At 38.4% G+C, this 26,220-nt stretch overlaps 1 protein-coding gene across 6 annotated transcripts in view; it reads left to right on the top strand.

Annotated features, from left to right (window-relative positions):
* LOC121639698 (phospholipid-transporting ATPase ABCA1-like) overlaps positions 1-26,220 on the top strand; it is a 165,289-nt gene that overhangs the window by 59,066 nt on the left and 80,003 nt on the right. For 3 of the 6 annotated variants that reach the window (XM_041985132.1, XM_041985127.1, XM_041985131.1), the window contains 13 exons: positions 489-605; positions 1,106-1,277; positions 2,513-2,644; positions 3,343-3,482; positions 4,151-4,288; positions 9,273-9,496; positions 12,023-12,098; positions 14,446-14,651; positions 16,177-16,225; positions 17,171-17,278; positions 17,612-17,644; positions 18,033-18,172; positions 22,031-22,158. In XM_041985132.1, coding sequence (XP_041841066.1) covers positions 489-605; positions 1,106-1,277; positions 2,513-2,644; positions 3,343-3,482; positions 4,151-4,288; positions 9,273-9,496; positions 12,023-12,098; positions 14,446-14,651; positions 16,177-16,225; positions 17,171-17,278; positions 17,612-17,644; positions 18,033-18,172; positions 22,031-22,158 — 1,663 coding nt within the window. The remainder of the gene's footprint in view (positions 1-488; positions 606-1,105; positions 1,278-2,512; positions 2,645-3,342; positions 3,483-4,150; positions 4,289-9,272; positions 9,497-12,022; positions 12,099-14,445; positions 14,652-16,176; positions 16,226-17,170; positions 17,279-17,611; positions 17,645-18,032; positions 18,173-22,030; positions 22,159-26,220) is intronic. The other 3 variants (XM_041985133.1, XM_041985128.1, XM_041985130.1) reach the window with 2 other exon arrangements.

Raw genomic sequence — 26,220 nt, forward strand, 5'->3', positions numbered from 1 at the left:
CTGCTTGTTCTTCCTCTTCATTTATTTTGCTGGTCGCACATCATCAGTTTCTATCTGATGGCTGTACAAACTCAGCCACACCGTCAGACAGAAACTGCTAACCCCATCCCAAAGAAGAGAGGGCATCTGTGTTAAAGAAGAGAAACATTCACCCAATTCCAGTTGACTTGACTCCGTCTACGTTGGATACCATGAGCAAGATAAATGAAAACCTTCACAGACTTTTCAGGGAGGCTGTAATGTAAAAATAGAAAGACGGATGGAAAGAGTCAGAGCTGATTTTTTTTACCATTGGTATTGAAGTTCTTGCATAAATCAATACCAAATGTCACTATCCTAACCAGCCATTTTTATTGCTTTTCCTATGACCTCTAATTATAAAGAAAACAGGGTTTTGTTGCAGACAGGAGAGGAAATGCAAAGTAATGCATTTCCTTGAGTGAAGCCAGTATCAAAATGTGAGCAACGTTTTCCACAATTGATTGCAGGTCAATATGGAATTCCCAAGCCGTGGTACTTCCCTTTCACTTCATCTTATTGGTGTGGGACATCAACAACAAGTGAAACTAACCCAGCTGTGCTGAAAGAATCCAATGCACAAGATGGTAAAAAACTGCTACTTAATCTTCAGCTCAGTTTCTGTAGCCTAACTGTAACATTACCCACCCAGTTATTATGTGCTTGTCAGATGTTCAACAGCTTGTTCATGTTCTAGAGGGAACACAGTTCTAATAATAAGCGCAAGTGAACTGAGAAGGGTTGCAAACAAGTATTAACACCTTATTTGCCACATCAAGTGATAATAGGGCTTGGCACATTGGGATGGGGGGGGTAGGGGGTGTTCAAACACAAGAACTTGCTAAAATGGACGATTTCTAAATTAACATTCAGGTTAATAAAGTCAGTTATTTCTAGTTTGTTAGTGATCCATATATTTAACTTTTGATATTATTATTATATGACAATATGATGGTAATTGTGTCTTGGCCAGAATATATTCAAAACTATAGCTAATTTTTTGTTAATGTTTGACACACAGCTTTATTCTTCAGAATACATTTATATATCTTTGCTTTTTTCATCTCTTTAACATCTGTTTCTGAAGGACATCTGGAGAAACCACCACCCAATATGAAAGCAGGGGTATCAATCTGCAATCTTGTCAAAATCTACAAGACTGGCAAGAAACTAGCAGTGGATGGACTGAGTGTGGACTTCTATGAGAATCAGATCACATCTTTTCTTGGCCACAATGGAGCAGGAAAAACAACCACAATGTGAGCTATATATATAGATATATATTTATATATATGTTTTTATTTATCCTTTGTAATACAAATTTCATGTAATTTACAGGGTGTAGCTAGTACAATGTTGACTGTGCTGAAGCTGCATTAATTCAGTGGTCACTGCTTTCAAAGACGGACATCTACTGATTTTTAAGACAGTGTGTTGATAGTGGGAGTTATCTAATTGCTGCTTGAAAAATAGGTAGAAAGTTGCCAGGGGTTTTAGGATGACAGCAAATAAATGAAACCCAGTGGCCCAGAAAGTATGAGCGACAGAGAGAACAAGCGATGCAAGACTAAGGGCTGTGGGGAAGACATCCGCTCTGAGCAACTGGAACAAAACATAACAGTGCACAGCGAGAGAAAGGACAAAGAGAGGACTCTGTCACACACTAAAGCTCTGTGTCGTTGCAACGCCAGAGCACAATATGTCCTTATCTGTGAGATGTAGTGAAACAACTTGGGTTGTGTATGAATTCAAATCTGCTTCTAGCGAAGGAGGCAAAGATTTTTATCAGTTTTTCTGCTCTTCAGTTGCATTACAGTAAATTTATGCATTTGCAGAAACCAAATAAGCAAATATCAAACTTGTATTAACATTAATGAGCTGTCGTGTACTTGTTGTTTTTAGGTTTTATGTTTGGTACAAGAGAAAACTATGAATAAACTAAGCTGATGCCATAAAAATGTAATCATACAAGGATTTTAGTCCTTGTTAATCAAAGAGGCAAAAACATAGAGTAAAAAATATTTGCTCCTTTCACGCTGTTTTAACTACGGTTAGATGCATCTATAGTGTAAGAACTTCATGCGCTGCATGCATCTGCCATCTTCTTCTTGGTAATCAATCAGCACAATGACACAGAGGTGGAAAACATCACAGCTAACGAACCAGTCATTAAGTAAATTTTGAAAAGAAATCTCAAAAACAGCCACTAAAAAAATTCTTCAGACAAAAACAAAAGGAAAAAGCAGCTTAGAAAGTAAATGAAAATCCTAGGTTTATAAAAAGTTTTTGAATTCACAAAATAAAAGATACAGCAACAGTGAAAAAGAAAAACTAGATTATAAGAGCACAAAGTTTCCCAAAAACTCCTTATGTGGAATTTTTTTGCTTCCTGTCCTGTTATTGTATTTTTGTTTTATACTTCAAGGCCACTATATGTTTTTTTTTTTTTGCACAATAATAAATATTTTGTGTAACCCTGGATGTTTATTTGCAGGTCCATTCTGACTGGACTCTTCCCCCCAACATCAGGAACAGCTCTTATCAACGGATATGACATTCGCACTGACATGGATAACATCCGGAAATACTTGGGAATGTGTCCTCAGCATAATGTCTTATTCAATGAGTGAGTGAATTTATAAGAACTTAGAAGAGAGTCATCTTATGATCTTATCTAGGCACTGGGTTAATCATATCTTTCACCAGGATAACGAAGGGAGACCATCATTCCACTGCAATATAATCTTATTCATAATGAGGGCTCAGTATTGGCTCATGTTTCTCACACCTTTATCCCAGTCCCTTTCTTCTTAATAAAAATTAAATGACCTTTATTCACCCAGTCCAGTAGGTTCTTCTAAATGTGCCATTCCCCACTATTATTCTGTCTTATTTTACCTTTGTTTTCCCTCTACTTCTCTTCCTCCACAAACCGATTCCCTCCAACTCGATTCGAGTCTTACATCATAATTACGGCCGAGCACCTGCAAATTACTTCCATTAATATTCATTTCAGACAGTGAAAGCCATCTATTTTCAGTAGGGTTAAAATATTCATGCAAACATAGAGGTTATGCATTACGACATGTTAAATCCTCAGCTGTGAAGCTGTTAAGACGGATTTAATTAAAGACTGTACCTTTGTTCAGGAGAGTTTAATTATGATGCTCATAAACTGTCTTAAAAATTTCATTAATATGAGATTTGGGACATTTCAAATGCTTGGACATGATTAAGTTGCAGGTGGTTTCCTGTTTTGGTCACTCATGCCTCCTCAAGTGCCAGTCAAACTGGTCTAATGATATTTTTTTCTTGCCTTTCTAGACTGACTGTGGAGGAGCACATCTACTTCTACGCCCGACTTAAAGGGCGCAGTCGCAGTGAGGTGGAATCCGAGATGGACCAGATGATTGAAGACGTCGGTTTACCAAATAAGAGGAAGGATCTTGCTAAGAATCTGTCGGGTGTGTGTTTGCTGACATTTTTCAAGATCTGTGTGTCTCAGTGGGTCTGATTGACATTACGGAGAGTTATAAATTTTGGTTTTGAGTTTGTGCACTTGATGCATTAAAAAAAAAAAAAAACACACATATTACCTATAAATTATCCTTTCTGTTCATAATATGCTGTGCCTCTGCCTGCACGTGTGCATGCAGCTGTGTTGCACATTTACTCCACCTGTGTGTCACAGGTTGTAATTCATTGTCTGAGGGGGCATGAGCAAGTCCTATTTGATTAATTATCCCCAGTCACGGATTGCTTGTGAGCAAAATCACTGAAATATGACTTTCAGGGTTGATCTATGCTGACATTTCTACTACATTAGCACTACAGTGGATGCATTTTGAAGAGTTCACTAAGAGTGGAGACTGGAATTATGGTAGAAAGATGTATCTGCTCCCAGGCCATCCATCATTTCACAGGTTGCAAACCACAATAAAACATAGAAAGGAACGTCTGGACATATTTATTCTATAATTACTTCCTGATATTGTGTCTGTATTCCATTTTAAACCTGATGTTGATAAATAGCTGCGCGGGATTTTTTTTTTACAGACTACAGTCACAAACATGTCAGTCACCTTTTATGTCAAAAGATAACAACGCTATTGCTCTCTGTTCTGTGTTTCAGGTGGCATGCAGAGAAAGCTGTCTGTGGCTATAGCTTTTGTCGGCGGTTCAAAAATCGTCATTCTAGATGAACCTACTGCAGGAGTGGACCCCTATGCCCGCAGGGGCATCTGGGAACTGTTGTTGAAGTACAAACAAGGTATGGGTTCAGTGTTAAAATCCAAAGCTTGGTTAAGGGCTTTGAAGCCCCTTATGTTTGTAGAATTGACTGGAGCGCTCAGAGCCCATGTTTGATCTGCTTCAAATTGAGAAACTTTCCAAACCTGGTCCTGGCTCAGGGTAAACTTTTAACTGGCAGGGCTGACATGTTTCCAATATGAGAGCTGTTAAAACTATGAAACATCTTCACTAGGCTGTAAAGTATTCTTTTTTCTAGCCTTACTGCCAGTGACACTCAATTGTAGACAGAGAGAAAATGTGATTTGTGCATAAACAGATCGAAATGGAAGTGAAGACAAGTAGCTTTTATTGACAAAGTCCCTAATGGTCTGCTGTTTTAGACAGCGTGCCACTCTCTGGCCTTGTATACATTGTGCCTGCTAGTGGCTGTAATCAGGACATGCACATTATAAGCACATTTTCTCAACAGATGTCTAGATGTTTAATAGGCACTAAGTGACATTCCACCCTCACTGTGTCATTAACATCTTCCTCTCCCTAATCAAGTCCTTTCACTCCAATTGGGAGCTGCAGATAACTCTGTTATAATGAGAACCCCCACATTCTAGCTGGTGAAATGATTCATGTTTTGCAGCTCTCTGGTCTTATTTGAGGCTCAGCGTTACTAAGGATTGTTATCAAGCAAAGAAACAAAACTACAGACTGACTATTTATATGAAAAAGGTGAAGGCTGAATTTGTAATAAATGCTGTGCTTTTTCACAGCTAATTAAATGTGCAGGTTGACCCAAGTGGGTGTAGTTTTGATTAAATTGCATAGGAGCTTACTCTGTTTAGTGGCAGTTCACACTTTGCCTTCAAACTCTTTAAGTTACAAAGCAGCACTAACATATCCTGCATGTTTTTTGTAGCTGAAATTAACGCTTAATTGTAAGAATGGAGAGGAATGTGCCCGATCCGTCTTTTTGTAATTAGTAGCTGTTCATCAAAATGCTAAAATAGTGGCATGATTGTGTTTTTGCATTTATGCTGGCTTTTATCACCTCTTCTGTCACATTTCATTTAAAAATTACGGTAGAAGGTCAAGATTTAAAGTAAAAATGGGTCAATTATGATTTTTTAATTATTACCCATCACAGGAAGTTGATCACTATTAAATTACCCCACTCATTATATTAAAGAATAGGCCTTGAGGATGATATTAACATAATGGATTTTACACATTTAGCCTACTGCCTTTAACATTGTATGGTTTTGCGGTGCTTTGGATTATGGCGTGTCACTAGATTTATTGATTGTAGATAATATCTTTACCAGTTGTCAAGCATTTTCTGGAGCACTGAAAGGCCCAGCTGTCCAGCCAGTTTTATTTGACCTTCGATAGCTCTTAGAACCACATAAAAATGACAGTGTTTTGGCAGAGATGCATATGAAAACACACTTTCCTTCCAATGTACAGAAGTGATTGTTTTGATAGCTTGTACCAAGAGCAGTGTAGTCATTTTAAAGAGGATCATTGATGTTAATTAAAATGTAGTAAATTCACATTGACAAGTTCCCTCATGTCAATCTAATAAACAATATGTGTTAACTTTAAGTTTAATATCATTTCTAAAATCTCATTTGAGTATTGACAACATGAGTTCCGCATTCCCGACTAGATTAAACCTGTCACTTGAAGTTTAGTTTGTGTATGTACAGTTAGAATAAGAGAAAACACTTTGTATTCTCAGAGAATCAGTATATTCACACATTTGTGGAATTTTTTTTTTTTAAAGATGAAAAAATGTCTGGTGAAAGAAGTGCTAGGTCTACCTTGAAAATAATCATTTTAAAAAATATATTTGAAAAACATTAGGGAGTATGATTATGTCTCTCTTTTTTACCCTGGAAACTTTAGTGAATTTAGAAAATCCAAGTTGGAAGTTTGTACCAACTCCATTCATTGCTGACTCTGAATGCTGCGGCTTGCATTCCTCTGTTATACATAATGCATTCCAACCATGAATATAAATGAATGTAAAGTTGAAGTCAATGTAGCAGTACAAATGGTATAAAATGCATCTTTTTTTATGTTATGCAACATAAGTTGTATCCATGATAAAGCAAGAAAAAATGTTGTTATAAAGATTTTTCTGATAAAATTTAAGCAAACGTTAAAAGTTAAAGCTGTTTAGTAAAGCTGAATGTGGAGAAGAAGACATTATAAGACAGTACAGCATTTAGGACATTACATAACCTAACACCATATTCACACTGGTTTAAGTCCCCAGCAAATAGGTGTGGTCTCTTAATAAAACCAACACTCTGCCCCTCAGCTGCACCAGCACACAAACAAATCATCTGTTACTTTAAACCATTTTTTTTGTCCAAATCTTACGGTGAACTCTGTTCCTTATAACTCAGTGGAAAGGTAGTAAATGATGCCAGAATAATCTTTAAATTTATTGATCTGAATTGATTGCCACTAAGAGCAGTTAATACAGTTTGCCACAATAATTCATCATACTGTCAATGATCATAATGTCTGTCCAGCCTTTTTCATTTTTTTCTCAGTGAAATCTATTTCTATCAACTTGATTTAGTGGGAATGAAGTTAAAAAACAGAAACCAGTTTTCCGGCTCCACTTTGCTGTAAGCATTGCAATTTACCTGAACACACCCAACTCCATTTGATGTATTACTTTGCGCTATAATGCACTGCAACACTCTATAAATCAGAATACCTTTGTGGGCCATCTGCAGTCCAAACACATTTATTTTTCTACCTACACTCCTCACAGATGATGCAGTGCTTTTTGATTTTTTTTTTTTTTTTTTTGCATATAACCTCAAGAAGATCATTTCTTAAGTTTGAACGCTTCATGTGAAATGAGCTAGTGCAGTCCAACTAAACCCCCAGCAATTTCCTCAACCCTTCCCTTCCATGAGCATTGCATATTTTTCCTCCATATGTTAAATTGACCGGGTAGTGGGCGTTCATGAAATCTTGGCATTTTATTTGGGTTTATAAAGAGCAGGATCCACACTTACTAGGCTTAGAATAAGGCAGCAATACATAAATGGAAAGGCATGGATTTAGCAGCTCTGCAGGAAGTAAGCTGTACATGTTGGGAAGGAGGGAGAGAGTAGAGATAGTTAGCCAAGCAAAATGGCTGCTGGGGCCACCCCTTTATGACCGCTGAATGTGTCCTTGTACCTGGGATAGTGTGACCTGCGAGGATACAAATTTAACTTTGCAAAAATAGCCATGCTCAGCACAGTCCTTATCCTTTACAATAAACACTCACAAATTCAGGGTAGAAGAGGCCAGAACTTGTGCACATACATCATTTGGTGATGCTAACTTGCAGATGTAGAGATGTTTCTCAGCATGCTGTGAAAACTGAGAATTGATTTTAAGATTCTGTTACTTTTAAAAACTTTTTTAATGGTCTTGATTATTTATCAGATCTCCTTTGACACCCTTAACCTTGACTTTTGACCCTCAAGATTCTCAGGTCCGCTGGAAGAAATCTTTTTATTCAAACCCAAAAGTAAGATCTGAAAGCTATAGTCTGGCTGGATAGCTCAGTTGGCAGGGCATCCGATTCCCATGCTGGAGACCTGAGTTTGAATCCCATATATTTGGGTCCTTAGGCAAGACCCTTAATGCTACTGCCTACCCACCTTCAAATATAAGTAACTTTGGAGAAAAGCATCTACTAAATGACTGTAGAATAGTGAAGCAACTTTTTGTCATTATGGCCCATGTCTGTGGTATAGCCTTCACAGAGGCTCAAAATGGAACTTTTGCTTTTTTTTTATTTATTTTTGGTAAGTTTTTGTTTATCCCTGAATTTGAATTGTTTTTTTCATTTTTGGTAAATGCTTTTAATTTTATTGTAGTTTAGCATGGTTTTACGTACTCATTATCTAATTGTTACTGTTTTACTGAGTGTGTTTTTCTTTAGCTTCATATTTATTTGGGTCTAGCCAACGATACCCTTTAGGATTTTATAATTTAATAATTTTGCACCTCTGTTCCTGGTGTCTCCTCACAGAAATTTGAAATATTTGTCCACTGTTTTCAACAGTTTATTCTCAATTGCCGAGTGCATGAGAGTTGAGGCGGGACAGGGTGGGATGTTTCAGTTTTCGTGCTTGTACTGTGCAAAGTATTTTGTGCTACATTCAGATTACAAAAGAAATTATATTAAAACAAACTCTGACTGATGATAGATTGATGGATATTAGTGGAAAAGCAGTATGTAAAGTTTTATGAGCTCAATGAACAATATTAAAAACAGTTCAGCAGTGACACATTTAACACTTGCACCACCAGCATGGCTGAAAATCCATGCTGGTGGTGCAGGTAACAGAGGTGATGAGTTAAATGTTTTCTATTTTAAAACATGACAGGATCAAAAAGAACCATGCACACTGGGATAATGTTTTCATGCAGGTGTCAGAGAGATGACCGTGCTGTGACTTCATTACAGTTCTGTGCTTTTTTCCCCTGCTTTCTGGGGTATGTGATAATTAATATGTGTAATCTGATACAGCGTGATATAAAAGGATTAGAACACCTGTGAATAATCTTGCAAAACATGCTGAATTTGTCATTGCAATTGTGTTCAGTTCGATGCCTCTCAGATCAAAGGACTCAGCGAACAAAAGGGAGAGTCAGAATAAAATACAGCTTTCCATAGAAACACTGGAAAGCAGGCTCTGGATGGACTTTATCATCATTTTAATTTTGTCCCAGATTCACGCCCACATGCTCTTCTCGAGTTTGCTTTGTTGCCATGCTGATAAGCATGAGTAAAAGACACATTGAAATCAACTCCAAGAAGATAAGTGACTAACATGCAGAGACAGATTGTGATGTTGGCTTCATTTGAACAAGTCTGTGTGCAGCTTTCTTTAAACAGTTACACTTGTTGGAACAAACATGATCCAAAGAGAAAATGTGCCAGATATGTGCATCAAGACAACCAACATTAGATGAGTCTCTCTTCTCAGGTCGCACCATAATTCTGTCAACCCACCACATGGATGAAGCAGACATACTGGGTGACCGCATTGCGATCATCTCCCATGGAAAGATGCGCTGCTGTGGCTCTTCGCTGTTCCTGAAGAAAAGTTTTGGTAGTGGCTACTACCTAACTCTGGTCAGAGATGGGATTGAAAAGATGACAACACAGCGCAATGGCATCATATATAGTCAGGCCAAAGAGAAACAGAAAGTAAGTAAATGTGGCTTCTGGTTACATAATGTATTTAGTTTTAAAGTTTGACCTTTCCTTTAGCTTTTATATACATTTTAGCAGTACTCTGATAGATTTATGTCCAACACAATCACACTGTAGATTGCTGTCATGTCACATAGCAGCTCTTTGTCTTACCTATTTTTGACTTTGTGGTTCCCAAAAAGTTAGTTTGCTTCTGAATGAAATATTCATTATTGCAAGACATTGCTCCCAATGAAAGGGCTCAGCTCAAAGAGAAATATAACCATCTTTTAGCTGCACTGATTAACATCTGTCCTGTGCTTCAGCAGTTAGATGATATGTCCTCCAACCAGAAGGTCAGCTGTTTGATCCCTGCAGCTGCTGGGTGTGTTGGAGTGTCCTTGGAAAGGAAAGTGAACCCAACATTGACCCCAAAATTCTCCTCAGTGTGTGACTGAAGAGAAAAGAGTGCTGCATATACATACTGTAATATTCTGCATGTTGGTGAAAATAAGAAACACAAGAAACATAAAGAACAGAATATAGGTACAGATTATTATAAAAGAATATCTTTTCTAAATACACTCGCCATCATGAACATTTTGCTCCTTTGACGTGCCTCATTCGTCTGATGAAATAGGAAGATATGGAAAAGTGGTTGCTCAGTGTCTGCAGCATAGGTAGCCTCGGTGCATTCATTTGTCATTATTGTGTGTTTTTTCATTTTTTTATTTAATTAATTAAATCTTCCAGGTGATCCAGTCTGTTTCCTTCAGCACCATGGACAGCAGCATTGTTTGGTTTTTGTGTGCTGTAAGCATCCGTATGTCAACTAACCCAACTTTCCGTCCCTGTTTCTGAGCTGCATCTGTGCTAGCAGAGGGGTCTGTTGGTAGTAACCATAATTTTGACCATGCTACGTGCACTACTATATATGTGCGTACATTTGATTTGTGAAATTGTGGTGCACACCCGAAAATAAGGCTTCCCCAAAAGGCTTGGTGTAATTCGAACCCTGGCTGAGACACACATAAGAATTTATTCTGGGACAATGTTTGCTACTCCTGTTTGGCCAGAGTGAATGGGTAAAAGCAGTGGCCTAATGTATGAGTTTTCTTTGCCTTTAACATTTTTCAGGCAGTTTGACTAATTTTCTTGGCATTAATCTTGGTTCTTTGTATCAGCATTTATTCAACCACTTTCAGTTGAAAGAAAAAGGTTCATTTCTTTGATACTTTGTTACTAAAGGTTTTGAAAAGGCAATACTTTGTTTATCTTAAAGTGCTTCTAACACTTAGCAATGAACACCTTGTAGCTTTGTTTATCTTTCTTCAACTGGGTTTTCATTTTCCTCCTTTTTCCCCCTTATTTTGTGTTGTGATGCGCTTTGTCTGAATGCTGGCACAAAATGAAAACGAAAATGTTTGTTGCATTTTGATTATATGCTTGCATTTCACATTTCATTGAGCAGAGTTAATTTGCCCCGTTTTAATGTCATTTTTAAAAAAATTTTTAACTAGCTTATTTTGTTCGACTTGCACTTCATGGTTGTTCTGTTTCCTATTGTAATCTTTTGCAGGCCTTGCAGCCTGTTTGTATGCAGTCTTAATTCTTCTTCATTTTAGTTATCTAAAACTTTCATCTAAAATAAATTACATTTGTTTATTCTTTCTGGTTTTTTTTTATAACTGTCTGTAGGTTTTACTGTGCTGCCAGCCTGTCCAGTCAAACAGCCCCCTGCTTTAATCTTCTTATTAAAGTAACTGTACATTGTAAACTTCTTGTAGCTGGATGGGAATCTTTCTTTATGGATTTATTTCTCAAAAAAAAAAAAAAAAAAAACAACTTAAATTTGACGTAGCAGGAACCTCCTTCTGGATCTATTTTTAAACATGACTCTGTCTGTCTTTCCAAAATGCTCCTTTTGTCTCTTGCCACCCACTCTTGTAGTGATCTGTGTTTAGTCCCTCCCTGCATGAGAATTGGCAAATGTCTCCATTCTGGATGATACTAATTGATACCTGGGGAAAGAGTAATCCTTTCTTTTGCTTGCCAATGATGCTTTGCACATTTAGTTTTAATCTATTGGAGCAAATGCACAAGATGCACTTATGCCAGCAGAGCTAGAGCTATAACCATTAGTCTGGAGGCTCTTTGAGGTGAGCAGAGTCATTTGTTATAACAATACATGCAAACACCTGTATAGGCAATGGAAAAATGTCCCACCATCCCTGGCTGACGATTTTTGGGGAAGACCTGTTGAAAATCAAGATAATCATGATCTCATTTAATTATAAATGGTGATTTAAAACCACTGTTTAGATTATACAGTTGCCCTCAGTTATGTGTCTTCTCTTAACATCACATTTGACTACATTACCAGCTGATCCTTGCATGAAGCGTTATTTAGAGTGATTAAATAAAAAGTTGTGGGTGCTCTTTATTTGATTAATGTTTGACAGAAGTTGTCAAGGAGGCACTCTTCATCACTGTAAGTGGTACGGCATGATAAAACCTTTCTAATCCCATTCTGATTAACAGGACACAGACTGTCCTCCCAGAAGCAGCCCAGATGATGGCATCGGCAGTCAAACCTGGGACAGCTCCGATCCAACAGGTACAAACTTTACTGTTACTGTTGGACATATGCCATTCAGAGTTTTAAACATACATTTTAGCATGCACCAACTAAGGAATTTGAAAATTAATATGACAAATTATGTGTACAGCTCAGAAACAGGAAAAACCTAATCACATCTATAAATCCATCAATATTTCTTATTTCTTTTTTTTTTAGTATTCAACCCAGATACAGGAATAGTTAACAATTATCTGCTGCCTTGAAATACTTTTAATAATGCTTTAAGTATTATTATACTGTGTTTTTAATGTCTCAGTATGGGAATAAAAATGCATGGAAATGTGAGAAAACTGGGAGCTGTTTATATTTGTTATATAAAAATAAGACTTGATTATAATTGTATAAGTGTGAGTGACTTAAGCAATCCTGCTCTTAAACATTGTTGTCAACATACTTGAATGTTGGCATCTAAAGATATTTAACAGACTTTTGTTCATTTTCAGTTGTTGATGAAAAAAAAAAACAAAACAAAACAAAACAAAAAAAGGCTTTAATGAGATTTATTCACTTTAAATCTAGTATACTGATGCTGGGAACATTTAAAACTAGAACGTCTTGAGAATCTTACTAGCTCATGTTTTTGTTGATGCATTCTGTCTATGCAGTACCAAAAGACGCAAAGCAGCCCCCTATAGAAAAACAGGAACTCTTCTGTTCTTTGGACAGTCATGTCCAGGAACCCTGAAATTTGTCCCCAGCACAGAACCAGTTTTCTTGATCAGTTTATTCAATTTCTTTAAGTCTCTGGATCTGATGCCCCCAAAAAGCTTTTAAACTAGTTGCACTTTGCACAACAGCTTAGAAGATATGCAGCATCTTGATGCAGACTTTGCATGGTCTTAGCTTCCCTAAGAAGTAGTCTCCTCAGTCACTTGTTGTAGATGCTTCTGTATTGCATTTCCAGTCAAGTTTGTTGTCTTGCTGAATTTGTAGTCCACTTCTTTACAAAAAATAATTGTAAGTAGAATGAATAGTGCTTTACTTCTTCCTGATCCTTCTATGATTGTTTCCACATCAGTCCACTGTACACAGCTGCTTATCCATCACTGAAATACCCCACAACTGCAGAGACATCAGAGTATTTCTACAGATGACGGGGCTCAGAGTTGTATTGTAAGTCTAAGGTGTACAATGTGAAAAGAAATGGTGAGAGTACAGTCCCTTGTGGATCTCTTGTGTTGCTGACTGCCTTTTCAGACAGAGAACTTGTCAGTTTCACAGTTGTCTGTTTGTTAGGTAGACATAAATTCAGGCATCCACCTGTATGTACTGAGCTTCCTCAGTGCAGGCTGAATTGTGTTAAAAGCACTTGAGAAATCAAAGAACACAATTCTCACAGTTTTGCCTGATTTGTCCACATGAGATTTAACTTGTTGAAGCAGGTAAATGGTAACATATTCAACCTCACTATCTATGTTGGTAGTTTTTTTTTTTTTTTTTGCTTGTAGGCCTTTGCCCATTAAGCTCCTCTTTGAGTTCACAGCCTATGCTTGTACAAGCTGAAACAAGCCGTTCAGACTGTTCCATGTCAGTCTGAAGCTCTTTAGATGGTTCTGTGGTGGATCTTTCCACCATCCACACCGTGCAGGCTTGCTCACTAATTTAAACATTCTCATGACTGAGCAACTTCCTGCAACAAATTATCACAATAAAACTCTCGGGTGGGCATTTACTATATACTGAAAATAAATCTAAATCAAACCTGCTACTTTCCTCAAAACCATTATACATTTGAGCTAGAAAATGCCATAAAAGTAGTCATATCTCCACATGTGGCAACACATCATTCTTTATCATTTTACAGAAAGCACACTCCAACACACACTCTCACAGACACACATTTTCCCCAATAATTCAGTCTGAGGTGTAAAGTAGATCCATTTACTTCTTCATAAAGCACCAAGCCAGTGGTTGTTAAGCTTCAGTAATTATGTATGAGGGGTTCTGGATCAATAATGGATGTGTTGTGTTCTGCAACACTGTGCGGATTGATTCTCACTAAGCCTCAGATTCAGAATGGATGAGGCAGAGGAGTCATGTTTACTGAGCTGCACTGTTTTTAAATATCATCAAGTGGGATCATCACATGAGCAGTGAGCCCACTATGTTACATAGTGTTTTTTTTTTTTTTTTTGCAAAGGTTTTTATAAAGCAGAATTATATATCAACATTGAGCTTTAAGTCTGATGATCTTTAAAATGTTGCATCTTCTTGTGCCAAATCACTGCTTGTGAATCAAGTTAATCAAAAGGATGAGCAGTGCATGTAAACTTCACAGCCTGCAGAGTTTGCTTTGTAAGTCACATTGTGGTTATTCTTTAAGCAGATTTGACAGCTGTGACTCAACTTGTGCGATGCCATGTCCCTGAGGCAGTCTTCTTGGAGAGCATCGGTCAGGAAATCACATTCATTCTGCCCTATAGTGGAGCCAGAGATGGGACCTTTGCCACTCTCTTCCAAAAGCTTGACCTAGCCATGGTCGACCTCGGCCTCACAAGCTACGGCATCTCCGACACCACACTGGAGGAGGTAAACTTACAATTGATTTTCTAGCAAAGAAAAAGACATGCACGCTTTCTGCATTCAAATGAGACATATGCCTGAGGTAAACAAACAAGCAAAAGGTGCTATTTATTCTCATTTTAATCACTAATTTAATTAAACCATAACAAAGTAATTTCTTGGACATATAATTTTTTTTTTTTGCTTCTGTTCTATACATTTCTTTCTCCCTTCAACTTTACTTTTAGTCTTTTTTCCCCACTAATAAATAACATTTTTTTAAGATGGTTTGTAAATCTCTTAACATATTTCACACTATGTTGTGAGAAATGCCTTCACACGTTACCAATACATTTCAACCATCTGGTATAAAATCAACATCCCTCTGATTAAGGTATTGATTTTCAGTTTATAATCAAAGCCATGACTGGATTCATATTAAACTTATTTTTAGTGTTTAATGTATTTTTATTGACCTCTTGTGGTCAGGTTCAATACTGTAACAACCTCATAAAGCAACTTTGCTGCTATCACACTTTGCTTACAAAGTTCTGAGGCAAAACGGTCTTCATTTTTCCAAATTTCATATTTCATCTGCTTGCATCATGTTGTTGTTATGGACTTTTTGATCATTTCCAGAATGCATCGGCATGATGACATGTACTTTTTTTCTGTTTGTTCTGAGAAAAGCAGTATTTTCGAAGCATCTGCTGGACTTCAGCTTTCATTTTTAAGTTTTATATAAAACTAATCTGCTAGATTTAAAATGGTTTTTGTACCCAAAAGGTACTGACCTATTTTTCAGGAAGTAAATTTGCTTGTTGTTGCATTGTTGCCGGCATTATGCACATACTTGGTAAACAGTCTTATTTTCCCAAGCCAAGGGTTTATGCTTTATGTTTGCCAGACAGGCTAGTGTCGGATCATAAAGCTGAATGACTGCTGGCAAATGCTCTTCATGTAATTCAGACATGCATGAGACATTCAAAGCCTGCAGGCAATGTGAATAATTCCTTTTGAATATCTAAAATCCCACCAAGTTTTTTTTTTTTTTTTTTTTCTCATCTATGTTCTCTTTTGAAGTCCAAATGTACTGTGGGTGGAAGATCCAGTGATTATTTAGTGCCAATACTGTAAACAGAAGTCAGTATAAGTGAAATAATATTAAAAAGTTATCAAACTCTTCTGTAGTACATGAATCTTGTATAAAAAAAAAAAAAAAAAAAAAAGATTTAGATTTCCCATAGAGCCATTTTGTGCAGCAAAAAGTTAAAACTCCACATGCACAAGCGATGATTGTGACATCTGAAATAAAAAAAATTGGCCACAAATAGGGAGATGTATTAATTCTAATATAGGGCTTGCATCAAGAAAAAGGACGCTAATATGGGCTCATCACTCCCAGAGGTCACTTAGTAGGGGTTTGATTGACTGTAGACAACTCAGGGACCAATTTCACTGCAGCATCCTTAGCTTGCTTTCAACCTGGCTGTGTGCTTCGAATATGGTGGGAAACAAATTATTAATTATGCACTTTTTGTTTATTTTGCAGATATTTCTTAAAGTGGCAGAAGATACTGGGGTGGATGCAGAAATGCAACGTAAGATAACAAAACGCTTTGCAAAAATGTAAATTTGTGCTACCACTGCTGAGGCAAATACACAGATGCGTCCAATTAACATGACTGCTAACTAATTCAGCTTTGAGCATTGAGCATTTTGTAGCAGGAATAATAATTTTCTGACACCACTCCTTCTGCTACTGATGGAAAAAAGAATGTCCAATGATGTACAGAATTAATGGTAATTTTTTTCTTGATGTAGTTCACCACTGGACACAAAAGTAACAAAACAACAAACAAACTGACTTCACTTATTGTCCATGGGAAAACTAAAATCAGCTGGCAGACAAACCAAGGACCATTAGAGGAGAAGGGAAAGAAGAAAAATAAGTATGAAGGTAGTGGATGCAGGAACGAAGAGGAGAGAGATAAAATAGAAAAAGGATCAATTAAGTATCTGACTAGAAGTTGTGGAACAAACTTGGACTTATCACAGGGATAATCAGGTTAGTGGAAACAAGTGTGCTGATTAAGAATGAGTAGCAGGTGAGAGGAATGGCAACTGGGAAACAAAAAAAGAGACTAACTGGCAATCAGTGGTGGATGGAAAAGAACAGATCTAAATAAACTTATTACTGAGGCCATGGCTACACAACCAACATAATTTGTGTTGCAATAAAAACAAAAGTGACTCAGTTATGTCACTAATAAGTCCTATTTCTTGAAATTATACTTATCCTGACTGCTTAGTATAAACACTCAAATGAAATGAACTTTTGTGAGTGATTGACCTCAATGCCTGAACCTAACCTCAACCAGCTTCTTGTTCTGATTCATCCGATTTCCTCGTGTCTGAAACACCTGAGTTTGTGTTTTTACATGGCAAAATGTGGCTTCATGCGAAGCAGGGAGCCAGTCTTATTGTTATTTATATCCCCAAATTGGGTCAGGCCAAAACAACAAATCTTATTTATATTCCCACAGCAGCAAAGGAGCCGGTGGTGAGGGACTACAGAAGCAGCTCCCGTGCATCCATGAGGAACAGCATCGCCAGCACCCACAGTAAAACACTGCACGTCAATGGAAGGAGCGGCAAGTTCCTCCAAATTATTTATTCCGTTTTTAATCAATGTTTTTCTCTCGTATGTTTGGTTTTATATGCATCATATGCACATATTATATGTTTTAACTCTAAGGAAATTGATTTTTCTTTTTGTTGAGTACTTGGGTTACATTTGAGTTTGAAATGGGGCTCTGTGAATAACTTTGATATCAGTTTCATGAAGGTTTGTTCATAGACTTGAAGGTGTCTAATAAAATAGAACATGAAACATTTTCTAATATTTATGAGTTATTTCAATAGAAACTTGTAAAATGAGCGATTTTCGGCTTCCTGCTAAATCCAGCTTCTTGATTTTGTTGCAGATTTAAAGGAAAAATTTATGAATAAGGTGGAAGGTAAGCACTATTTTAAACTCACTGGTTCAGCAGCAGTTTGTCTGATTTAGTTTTCATCACCAGGTGGTTTAATAATCAAATTAGCTTTTGATTAATATATATATATATATATATATATATATATATATATATATATATATATATTACAGTTCTGGCTGGCTTTTGTAGCTTGGCATGTCCATTTTCTTTTCTTCTAAAGTTCTTCCCAATTTAAGATTTGGGGGGAAAATACAACTTTGTACAGTGAGGAGTGAGTGAGTGCAAAAAGAAACTTTAACGCCTAAGGTATATTTGATCCGCCCATTAATTTAAATGAAAGCCATGCTCAGCACATCGTTTACGTATATGCAGATGATGAATGACTCTACAATTTTAACACCTTCACCAGACTTGAAGAAGAGTGCCAGCGTGAGTGGAAGAGGATCTGCGGTCATCACTGGATGGAAGCTGATCAGAAGGCAGTTCCTGGCACTTTTTATCAAGCGCTTCCACCACGCCCGGAGGAGCCGCAAGGGACTCATTGCACAGGTAATGGCCTCAGTCTGTCATATTGATGAATTGAAGGCTCATAGCTGTATGGTTACATGGGAGGATCAAGTTAGGATTCTGTGAAATACATGTTGACTTCCAAAATCAGTATGTGACATATATGATAGAGTGAGTTAATTTAAACTCTGGAGGGAAAAGTCATCCATCTTGATGCAGTCGATAGTTGTGGAATTTAAGTTGTTGAAAGAGAAATCTACACTGAAAGCCAGACATAAATTGCTGAATGTGTAACTACGTGTCAGTAAAGGGATTGTGCAATAATCATCTTCATCTAATGTGTTATACCAAAAGACACTCAGGGGACAAAAGTGAGGGTTTACTGCAGCTAAGAAGGGGATCTTACTCTTCGGTTTCAATCAGTCACATTCTCAGTCTCAATATCTGGGAGCTGAAGTTTTTTTAGTCACATCTGGTGTAGCCTGGAAGCTGTTGATTCTGAAAAGTGTGTTTCTCTGGCCTCATTGAGCTTCCTAACTTTCACCTGGCTGCTGCGATTGGCACCACAAAGGCAACATGACACTTGTGATTTGTTTGTCCTTCATTTTACTGTGTCCTAATCATGTGTTTCCATTAGCTGTGTATTAAAAGTGAATGCACAACAATTACACAGATGACAGACTTCTATTAGCTCATTAAGTGTATGTCTATATTATTTTGCTCCTTATAAACATAATTTCAGAAGTCAAAACTAATAAAGACGCATAATTTCAACAAGTCCAAACCAATTTCAGTAGGTAGCAGTTTTCAAGACACCGAAATAATTTTTCCACCCCAAGTTCTCAACTGTGCACTCACACCTACGTTACAATGACAGACTTATCAACCTTCATCTATATTCATATTGTGTTTGTAAATATCAAGAGATGACATCAGTTATGACATGTGCTGTTATGCTGGCATAATCATAACTGAAATCGAACAGTGAAGAACCTCCTCGCCTGTGACGGTGATCCAGCGAGGGATAGAAAGAAAGAACAGCGTTTCACCTTTGAGTGGTGTATCGGTTCCTCTTGTAATTTGCTGCAGCACCAATCCCCATTAGTCACTGTCAATCTCGGACATCCCTCTTTAGTGGGGACGCAGAGCAGGATAGTAGGATAAAAGTGTGAATGTGTATGTACCTGGTTTCACATTGTCTGCAAGGGCACATCTACAGTGGTACTCATTTGGGTAAAGCTTTTTTTTTTTCCCTTTTTACCTCAATCTTGTCAACAGCTCCCATTGTCAGCAGATATGATTGTGTAGTGAGGTAATCTCCTCAAATGTAAGCAGTTATGGGAATATAAAATAAGCTTTGGCATGAAACATAAAAGGAATGATTTATGAGGCTAGAAGTTAGAGTAAGGCAAGTCTTGGCAATGTCAGAAACATGAAGAAATTCTCATCAGTTATGTTCTGGTGGGTGAGTTAAAGAGTTCTAGTGCTTAGAAATCACTCTGAAAGCATGAAAGCAGTATAGATTTACAGTAGTAAGCAAATATTACATGCTCAACATTTATGTGTGTTGAAGTCTGATAGTGTTTAGGTGACCTAAAGTTGATCATGTGTTCAAAAAGCCAGTTAAGAACACACATCCTGTTTGGACTACTTTTGTTTCTTCCTCCTGCAAAAAGCTACTATGGGCCATCTTGCAATTAATGCTTTTTGGAGGTCGACTCACAGATTTCCAGTAACGTGTAGGTCTTTGGACTATGATGGCCATGATAAAAACCTTCAGCTAGTGGCTGTTGAGGCTGTCGAGTGAGGATTTTGAGGTAATTTTCGTTTCATCAACATGTTGTTTAACAAATAGTGTGATGTTTGCTGGTATTTACAGTGACTGAATCCATTTGTTCACCTGTCAAAGAAATGCTCTTCAGCTGGCTGTAGCACAAGCACAAAGCATGATTAATCCATCGGCTTATGCAACAATTGGAATTATGATGTTCATTAAATTCTGCACCACTTTTATCCATTGCAGGGAACAAATTTAACATCATCACTCCATGAGATTTTTTTTTCCAAACTGCAATACACACTGTCAGGTGTTTATTGGCAAACTTATTTTTAAACTGGTTATTCTCTGACTATTCTTCCCTTAAGGTTATAATTGTGTTGCTTTGTAGCACCACAACTCCAAAGATTGTGACCAGAATACTCCTCGTAGCTGCTGTTGCTAAATCCCGATATGAACTGAGACAGCCACCTGTTATTGCCTTTCTACTTTCATTTAGTTTTTAGTTTTTTTTTTTTTTTCAACATTTGTGGGTATCCATTATTTAATTTGTTTAGAGTGCTGGTAGCCTGCTTGTGGCTGCTGAGAAGTTAGACTTTTGTAACAACTTTTGAAATTTTGAGGTGCCCAAACTTTTGCATTCCACTGCATGTTAGAGTTTAAAAAAATTCAATTTATTTCTTTTCACAAAATAATTGATGAGGGATTCTTTTGCAGGATTTGAGTTTCTGTATTATTATTTTTTCGTTGTTATCTATGTTGCCACAAGATTTAACAAAAATGTTACTATCTGCTATGTTTTGTCTCATATGTCATATAAAATAATGCTAGTATTCACAAATGCAATTGCACAGAAATAAATTACTCTTGAGGAAATAACCTCAGTCTAATGACAAACTTGACTTTGCAAGGAATAAAAAAACATTTTAATCACATTGGAGTGTTGTTACCCACTTTGCATATAATCCTTTCCTAATTTTTTTTTAAATCCCCACTAAACTTGAGAATGTGATAAATTCATGCATTGTTCATGGGAGTGCTTTGGCTGTGTGAGCATAATGACTTCCCTCTTTTTTTTTTTTTTTTTTTGCACATTTCTCTCAATGGCAAAGGCACCAGCTGCCACCTGCAATTACTGTTGAGGAAGAGAAAATGAAGGCACGAAAGAAAAGGAGACCAACAGAACAAGACTAGTTCTTTTGTGCTCTACCATGAAGCTTTTAAGTCTCATTGCTGCTCTTTATCTTTCTCCCAAGCACGTTACCATGGCCATAGCTCCGTGCAGTAAATTTAGAATTTTCATTTGCAGCATCTTGAATTGCCCAGGCAAATTGGATGCCCTGCAATTAATCAAGTGTACGCAAACCTCCTCCTTTGCTGCCAAGCGTGGCAGAACCTACAAATGATTAAACAGTAAAGGTATCTTCCATCTTATACCAACCTATTTGTCAGCTTTAACAATGCAAAGAAAAGAGAATTATATGATGGGTGGGGGGAGGTATTGGACAGGAGAAGGGGGTGTATGGGAAAGGTGGTCATGTCTATTGTTTCTCCTTTTCTGTTTTAGAAATAATAAAAGACAAGAGAATGGCAAAAAACTAATTATATCTGAGTGGTCAGGTGATGGTGGTAGTGTTGGAAGTGTTTAATCAAATTCATTAAGCATGCAGAGGAGCCCAAACAAGCTGGTGGGGAGCATATTAATGTGCTGACGTTATTCCATCGGTCTTGCGTAATTGTTGATTGCATCAGCCATTTTGCATTCTGTAGCACGTAATAACAGTACACAGGCTTAGAGAAATTAAATTGATGTCTCGTTGACTGTGCCAAAATTCTGACACATGTAAAGCATGAATCAATATCACTGTACAGACATCCCTGGAAGATGACATAATAGTGTATTTTTTATAAAAAAAAATGGTGATTATAATTTACAAAAATGCCCCACAATATACAAATCATACTGATTTATACATTTTGGTGCAGGTATTGCATCTCTATCATCTCTCATGTTAGTCAATCTGTAAAATTTAGCTTCAAAGAAGTTTTAGATGTGACTGGATGAACATCTTAAGTGAGAGTTTAATGAGGTGTTTTGGCTAAATTTGTCGCCATCCTCCCAGGTGGTCTTGCCTGCTGTGTTCGTGTGCCTGTCTCTGATTTTCTCCCTCATTGTCCCACCATTCGCCGAGTATCCGAGTCTTGAGTTGCAACCCTGGATGTATGGTCTGCCTCAAACCACCTTTTATAGGTAAGCATTGTGTTAAAGCATATCATACTTTTATGTGGCATTTAAACTCAGTTCAGGAAAGATTTTTATTAAGATTTAAGTTTGTCTGAATAAAACACTGAATAAATTGACTGCATGGAATGAAAGCAATAAGGTTATTACTACACATTAAAATCAGCATGTTTTTATAGGAGAAAAAAGTCTTACAATGTCTCTGTAATTACATAGAGCACAACCCTGCAGGAAAGTTGAACTTCAAAGACAAAAAAAAAAAAAAAAATGAAAGCAAAAAGATGTCATAGATGTGCGTTTGCTGTTTGTTGGTGGAAGTTTGCTGCATTGCTGAGGTCATCAATCTGGACACAGTTTTATCCGTTGCTGCAGCTTGATATCAGAGAATCACAGAAATAATTGCTGACTGAGCTCAGCTTGTTCTTAGTGGACTCTAAAGCCCAACAAGAACAAACATGACTCATGCATAAGCACTCTGCAGTAATGTGAACCTCTGCAAACTGCTCTACCAAAAGAACCACAGAATATTTCAAATATCATTAAGTATAATGCCTAGAATAAAAAAAGACTACATATTCCCACATGTGCACATTTTGCCAAATATGACAGTTACCTGTAAGACTAGTGACAGGGATTATTTCCCGGTATGTTAGTATATCTTAGAAATTGCTGCAGTATAGCCTGTCAAAATATATGGTTAAAATTGCAGTTGGATTCTAATACACCTCGCTGGTTACAGCATCTGTCTAAACCGTCAAAGTAATCTTTTTTTGTGCCACAAAGCCCTTGTTGCTTATCCAGTTTGAAGGCATTTCATTGCCCTTCAAAGCACTTTGTAAAAATTCACTTCGAGGATGTCAGTACACAGTAAATGGAGCCTTAAACATTTTCATTGAGAAATAGGATGCAACCAAAATTCTTCACTATGCATGTGTACACTTTCATTAAAAGCATGAATATATAAGTATATTGTAGTTTGGTTCCTCCTTAATATTAAAATACATTTGATGCTTTAATTAGTCTTATTTTACCTCACTATGACACTTTACTGATACTCATCATGCTATGTGCCAGCAAAGTATTATTGCTATTTAGTCCTTCTGATTGCTCATTGGAGCATAGTTTTGTCATCACCTGCACATAGATGCGCACTTGTAACATATAATCAACCAGTCTGTTTGTTCAAATTTCTTAAAAAGTGATGGTGAAAAATGTCTAGGCATTTGTTTTCTGTAGGGCAGTGTATTGGATGGGAATCCATGAAAATTGAAATGTGAAAGCAAGTAACCATGTAGACTTTTTCAGTCACCAAATCATGTTTTGTTTTATATAGACCTAACCATGTAGATTATTCTAAATCATAGCCATGCACTTTGGTGTCTAAAGAAATTGCAAGTGGGAGTAGAAAAGTAAAAATGACTGAGGGTGCATAACAAGCCATGAACTTGAACTAGCAATCTGTTGCCTGAGGGTCTGTCAGTAAGAGCCTTCTGCCATCCTTTCCATCCTCATTAATCTTTGTGGCCAAATAAATGTGACACATGGACGGCCTTCTTGGCGTAGGAACATGTAAAGACATAAAAAGTTGACATGCTGACAAAGTCAAAACTTGATCTGCATCTGTCAATTTTTTTACTCTCTGAAATATATTATTCAGTCAGTCTTTCTGCCCATAGTGACTCCTCTATATCTGTTTCCAAAACCTGTCATATCTCTTCAGTAAAAACTGACAATCAACTCACTATATACTGTACTTATGAATATAGTAATGCTAGAATCTGCTCAGCTATCTACTGAAGATAACTGGAATAACTATGACAACTGATTTTGGAAATCTGTGAGATTTCTACAATATGGTAGCTCGTCCAGGCTTATCCAGTGTATTACAAGGAAGAATTAAATCATTGAACACAAGTGAGGGGTTCAAGATTCAGTCTTGAGGGTTTACAGCTCGTAATTGATTAGATTTAACCATCACTATGACCGGCATGTGGTCAACGCCAAAGGGGCCAAACTGCAGCTATGCATTGAGTTTTACTCTGTTCATGTGTTTGGGTGACGCATTTGAAACCTGCAAAGATTAACATTTCTTTTTAATTCCCCCTACTGAATGTTTAAAGGTAAATGTAAGATATCTTTTTTACAAGTAATAAACTTCCTTGTCTGAGCCAAACTGCAGCTTTAAAAACAGTAAAATATACCCAAACCAGAGCAGAATTGTGTTATAGGTGAGGCATCAGCACTGAGAACGGCGAGAAAAGATCTGATGGTGGGTGTCAAGAGGGCCAAAGCAGCATACGCTCAGAAGATTCAGGGTCACCTCACCTCCAACGACCCCCGGAGCATGTGGATGGGCATAAAGTGCATCACAGACTACGACACCAAGGATGCACAATGTCCAAAGGACCCCTCCCTGCCAGACGAACTAAACAGGTTTTACGCTCGCTTTGAGGACCCTGACTCCCCCCCTCCCTGCAATAGACTAACACCACCACCTGGTGACACGCCCCTCTGTGTGTCCACTGCTGATGTGAGAAAGACCCTTAAAGGAATTAACCCCCGCAAAGCTGCTGGCCCAGACAACATCCCAGGGCGTGTACTGAAAGACTGCGCACACCAGCTGGCTGAGGTGCTGACGGACATCTTCAACACCTCACTATCACTGGCATCCGTTCCCACCTGTCTAAAGACTGCAACCATTGTCCCCGTCCCAAAGTGTCCCACAGTGACAGGCCTGAATGACTACCGACCCATAGCCCTGACCCCGGTAGTCATGAAGTGCTTTGAGAGGCTGGTTATGGCCCACATCAAAGACTCCATCAACGTCACAGTGGACCCACATCAGTATGCATACAGAAAGAACCGCTCCACTGATGACGCCATCTCATCAGTGGTCCACACAACCCTCACCCACCTGGAGAGCAGAAACTCATACGCCCGCCTGCTCTTCCTGGACTTCTCCTCTGCCTTCAACACCATCATCCCACAGACACTGGTCCAGAAGCTCTCCACCCTTGGTCTGAGTAACACACTGGGGAACTGGGTCCTGGACTTTCTGACCAACAGACCTCAGACTGTCAGGATCCATAACTCCACCTCCTCCTCCATCACCCTCAGCACCGGCTCTCCTCAGGGCTGTGTGCTGAGCCCCCTCCTGTTCACTCTGCTGACATATGACTGCTCGGCGAGACATCCCAGCTGTCATATAGTGAAGTTTGCAGATGATACAGCGGTTGTGGGACGCATCAACAACAACGATGAGTCGGAATACAGAGAGGAGGTGGAACACCTGGTGCAGTGGTGCAGAGAAAACAACCTCTGCATCAATGTGAAGAAGACCAAGGAGATGGTGGTGGACTTCAGGAAGGATAAGCGCCCTACTCCTCCCCTGCACATCGGAGGAGTAGCTGTGGAGGTGGTCTCCAGCTACAGGTACCTGGGTGTGCACATAACCAAGGACCTCACCTGGAACACCAACACTTCCCAGCTGGTCAGGAAAGCACACCAGTGCCTCTACTTCCTTAGGAAGCTGCGGCGAGCCGGACTAGGGAGCGCTGTCCTGAGGAGCTTCTACCGCTGCGCGGTGGAGAGCGTCCTCTGCACCTGCATCACCGTGTGGTACGGCAACTGCACCGCCGCTGAGAGGAAGGCTCTGCAGAGGGTGGTAAAGGCTGCACAGAGGATTATGGGGAGCAGCCTTCCCACCACCTCAGACCTCTACACAGCACGATGCAGGGGGAGGGCCCTCCGCATCATGAAGGACTCCACCCATCCAGCACATGGACTTTTCCAACCCCTCCCCTCAGGCAGGCGGCTGAGATGCATAAGGAGCAAGACCACCAGGTTCAGGAACAGCTTCTTCCCCGAAGCTGTCAGACTGCTGAACTCTTGCCATGCCTTGTAGACTCCTCCCCACCCTACCCCACCCTTCCCCACCTCTGAACACCAGCCCAAACCCTGCTGCCCTGCCCCCATCCCCATCCTAAACTGAATCCACCCCCCCCACTCCGACAAACAGACCTGCACTGCAAACACTTTACCCCCCCCAGGGGAGTTCCTGTCCACATGTTT

The sequence above is a fragment of the Melanotaenia boesemani genome, chromosome 5 (assembly GCF_017639745.1).
Source record: "Melanotaenia boesemani isolate fMelBoe1 chromosome 5, fMelBoe1.pri, whole genome shotgun sequence".
Taxonomy (NCBI): domain Eukaryota; kingdom Metazoa; phylum Chordata; class Actinopteri; order Atheriniformes; family Melanotaeniidae; genus Melanotaenia; species Melanotaenia boesemani.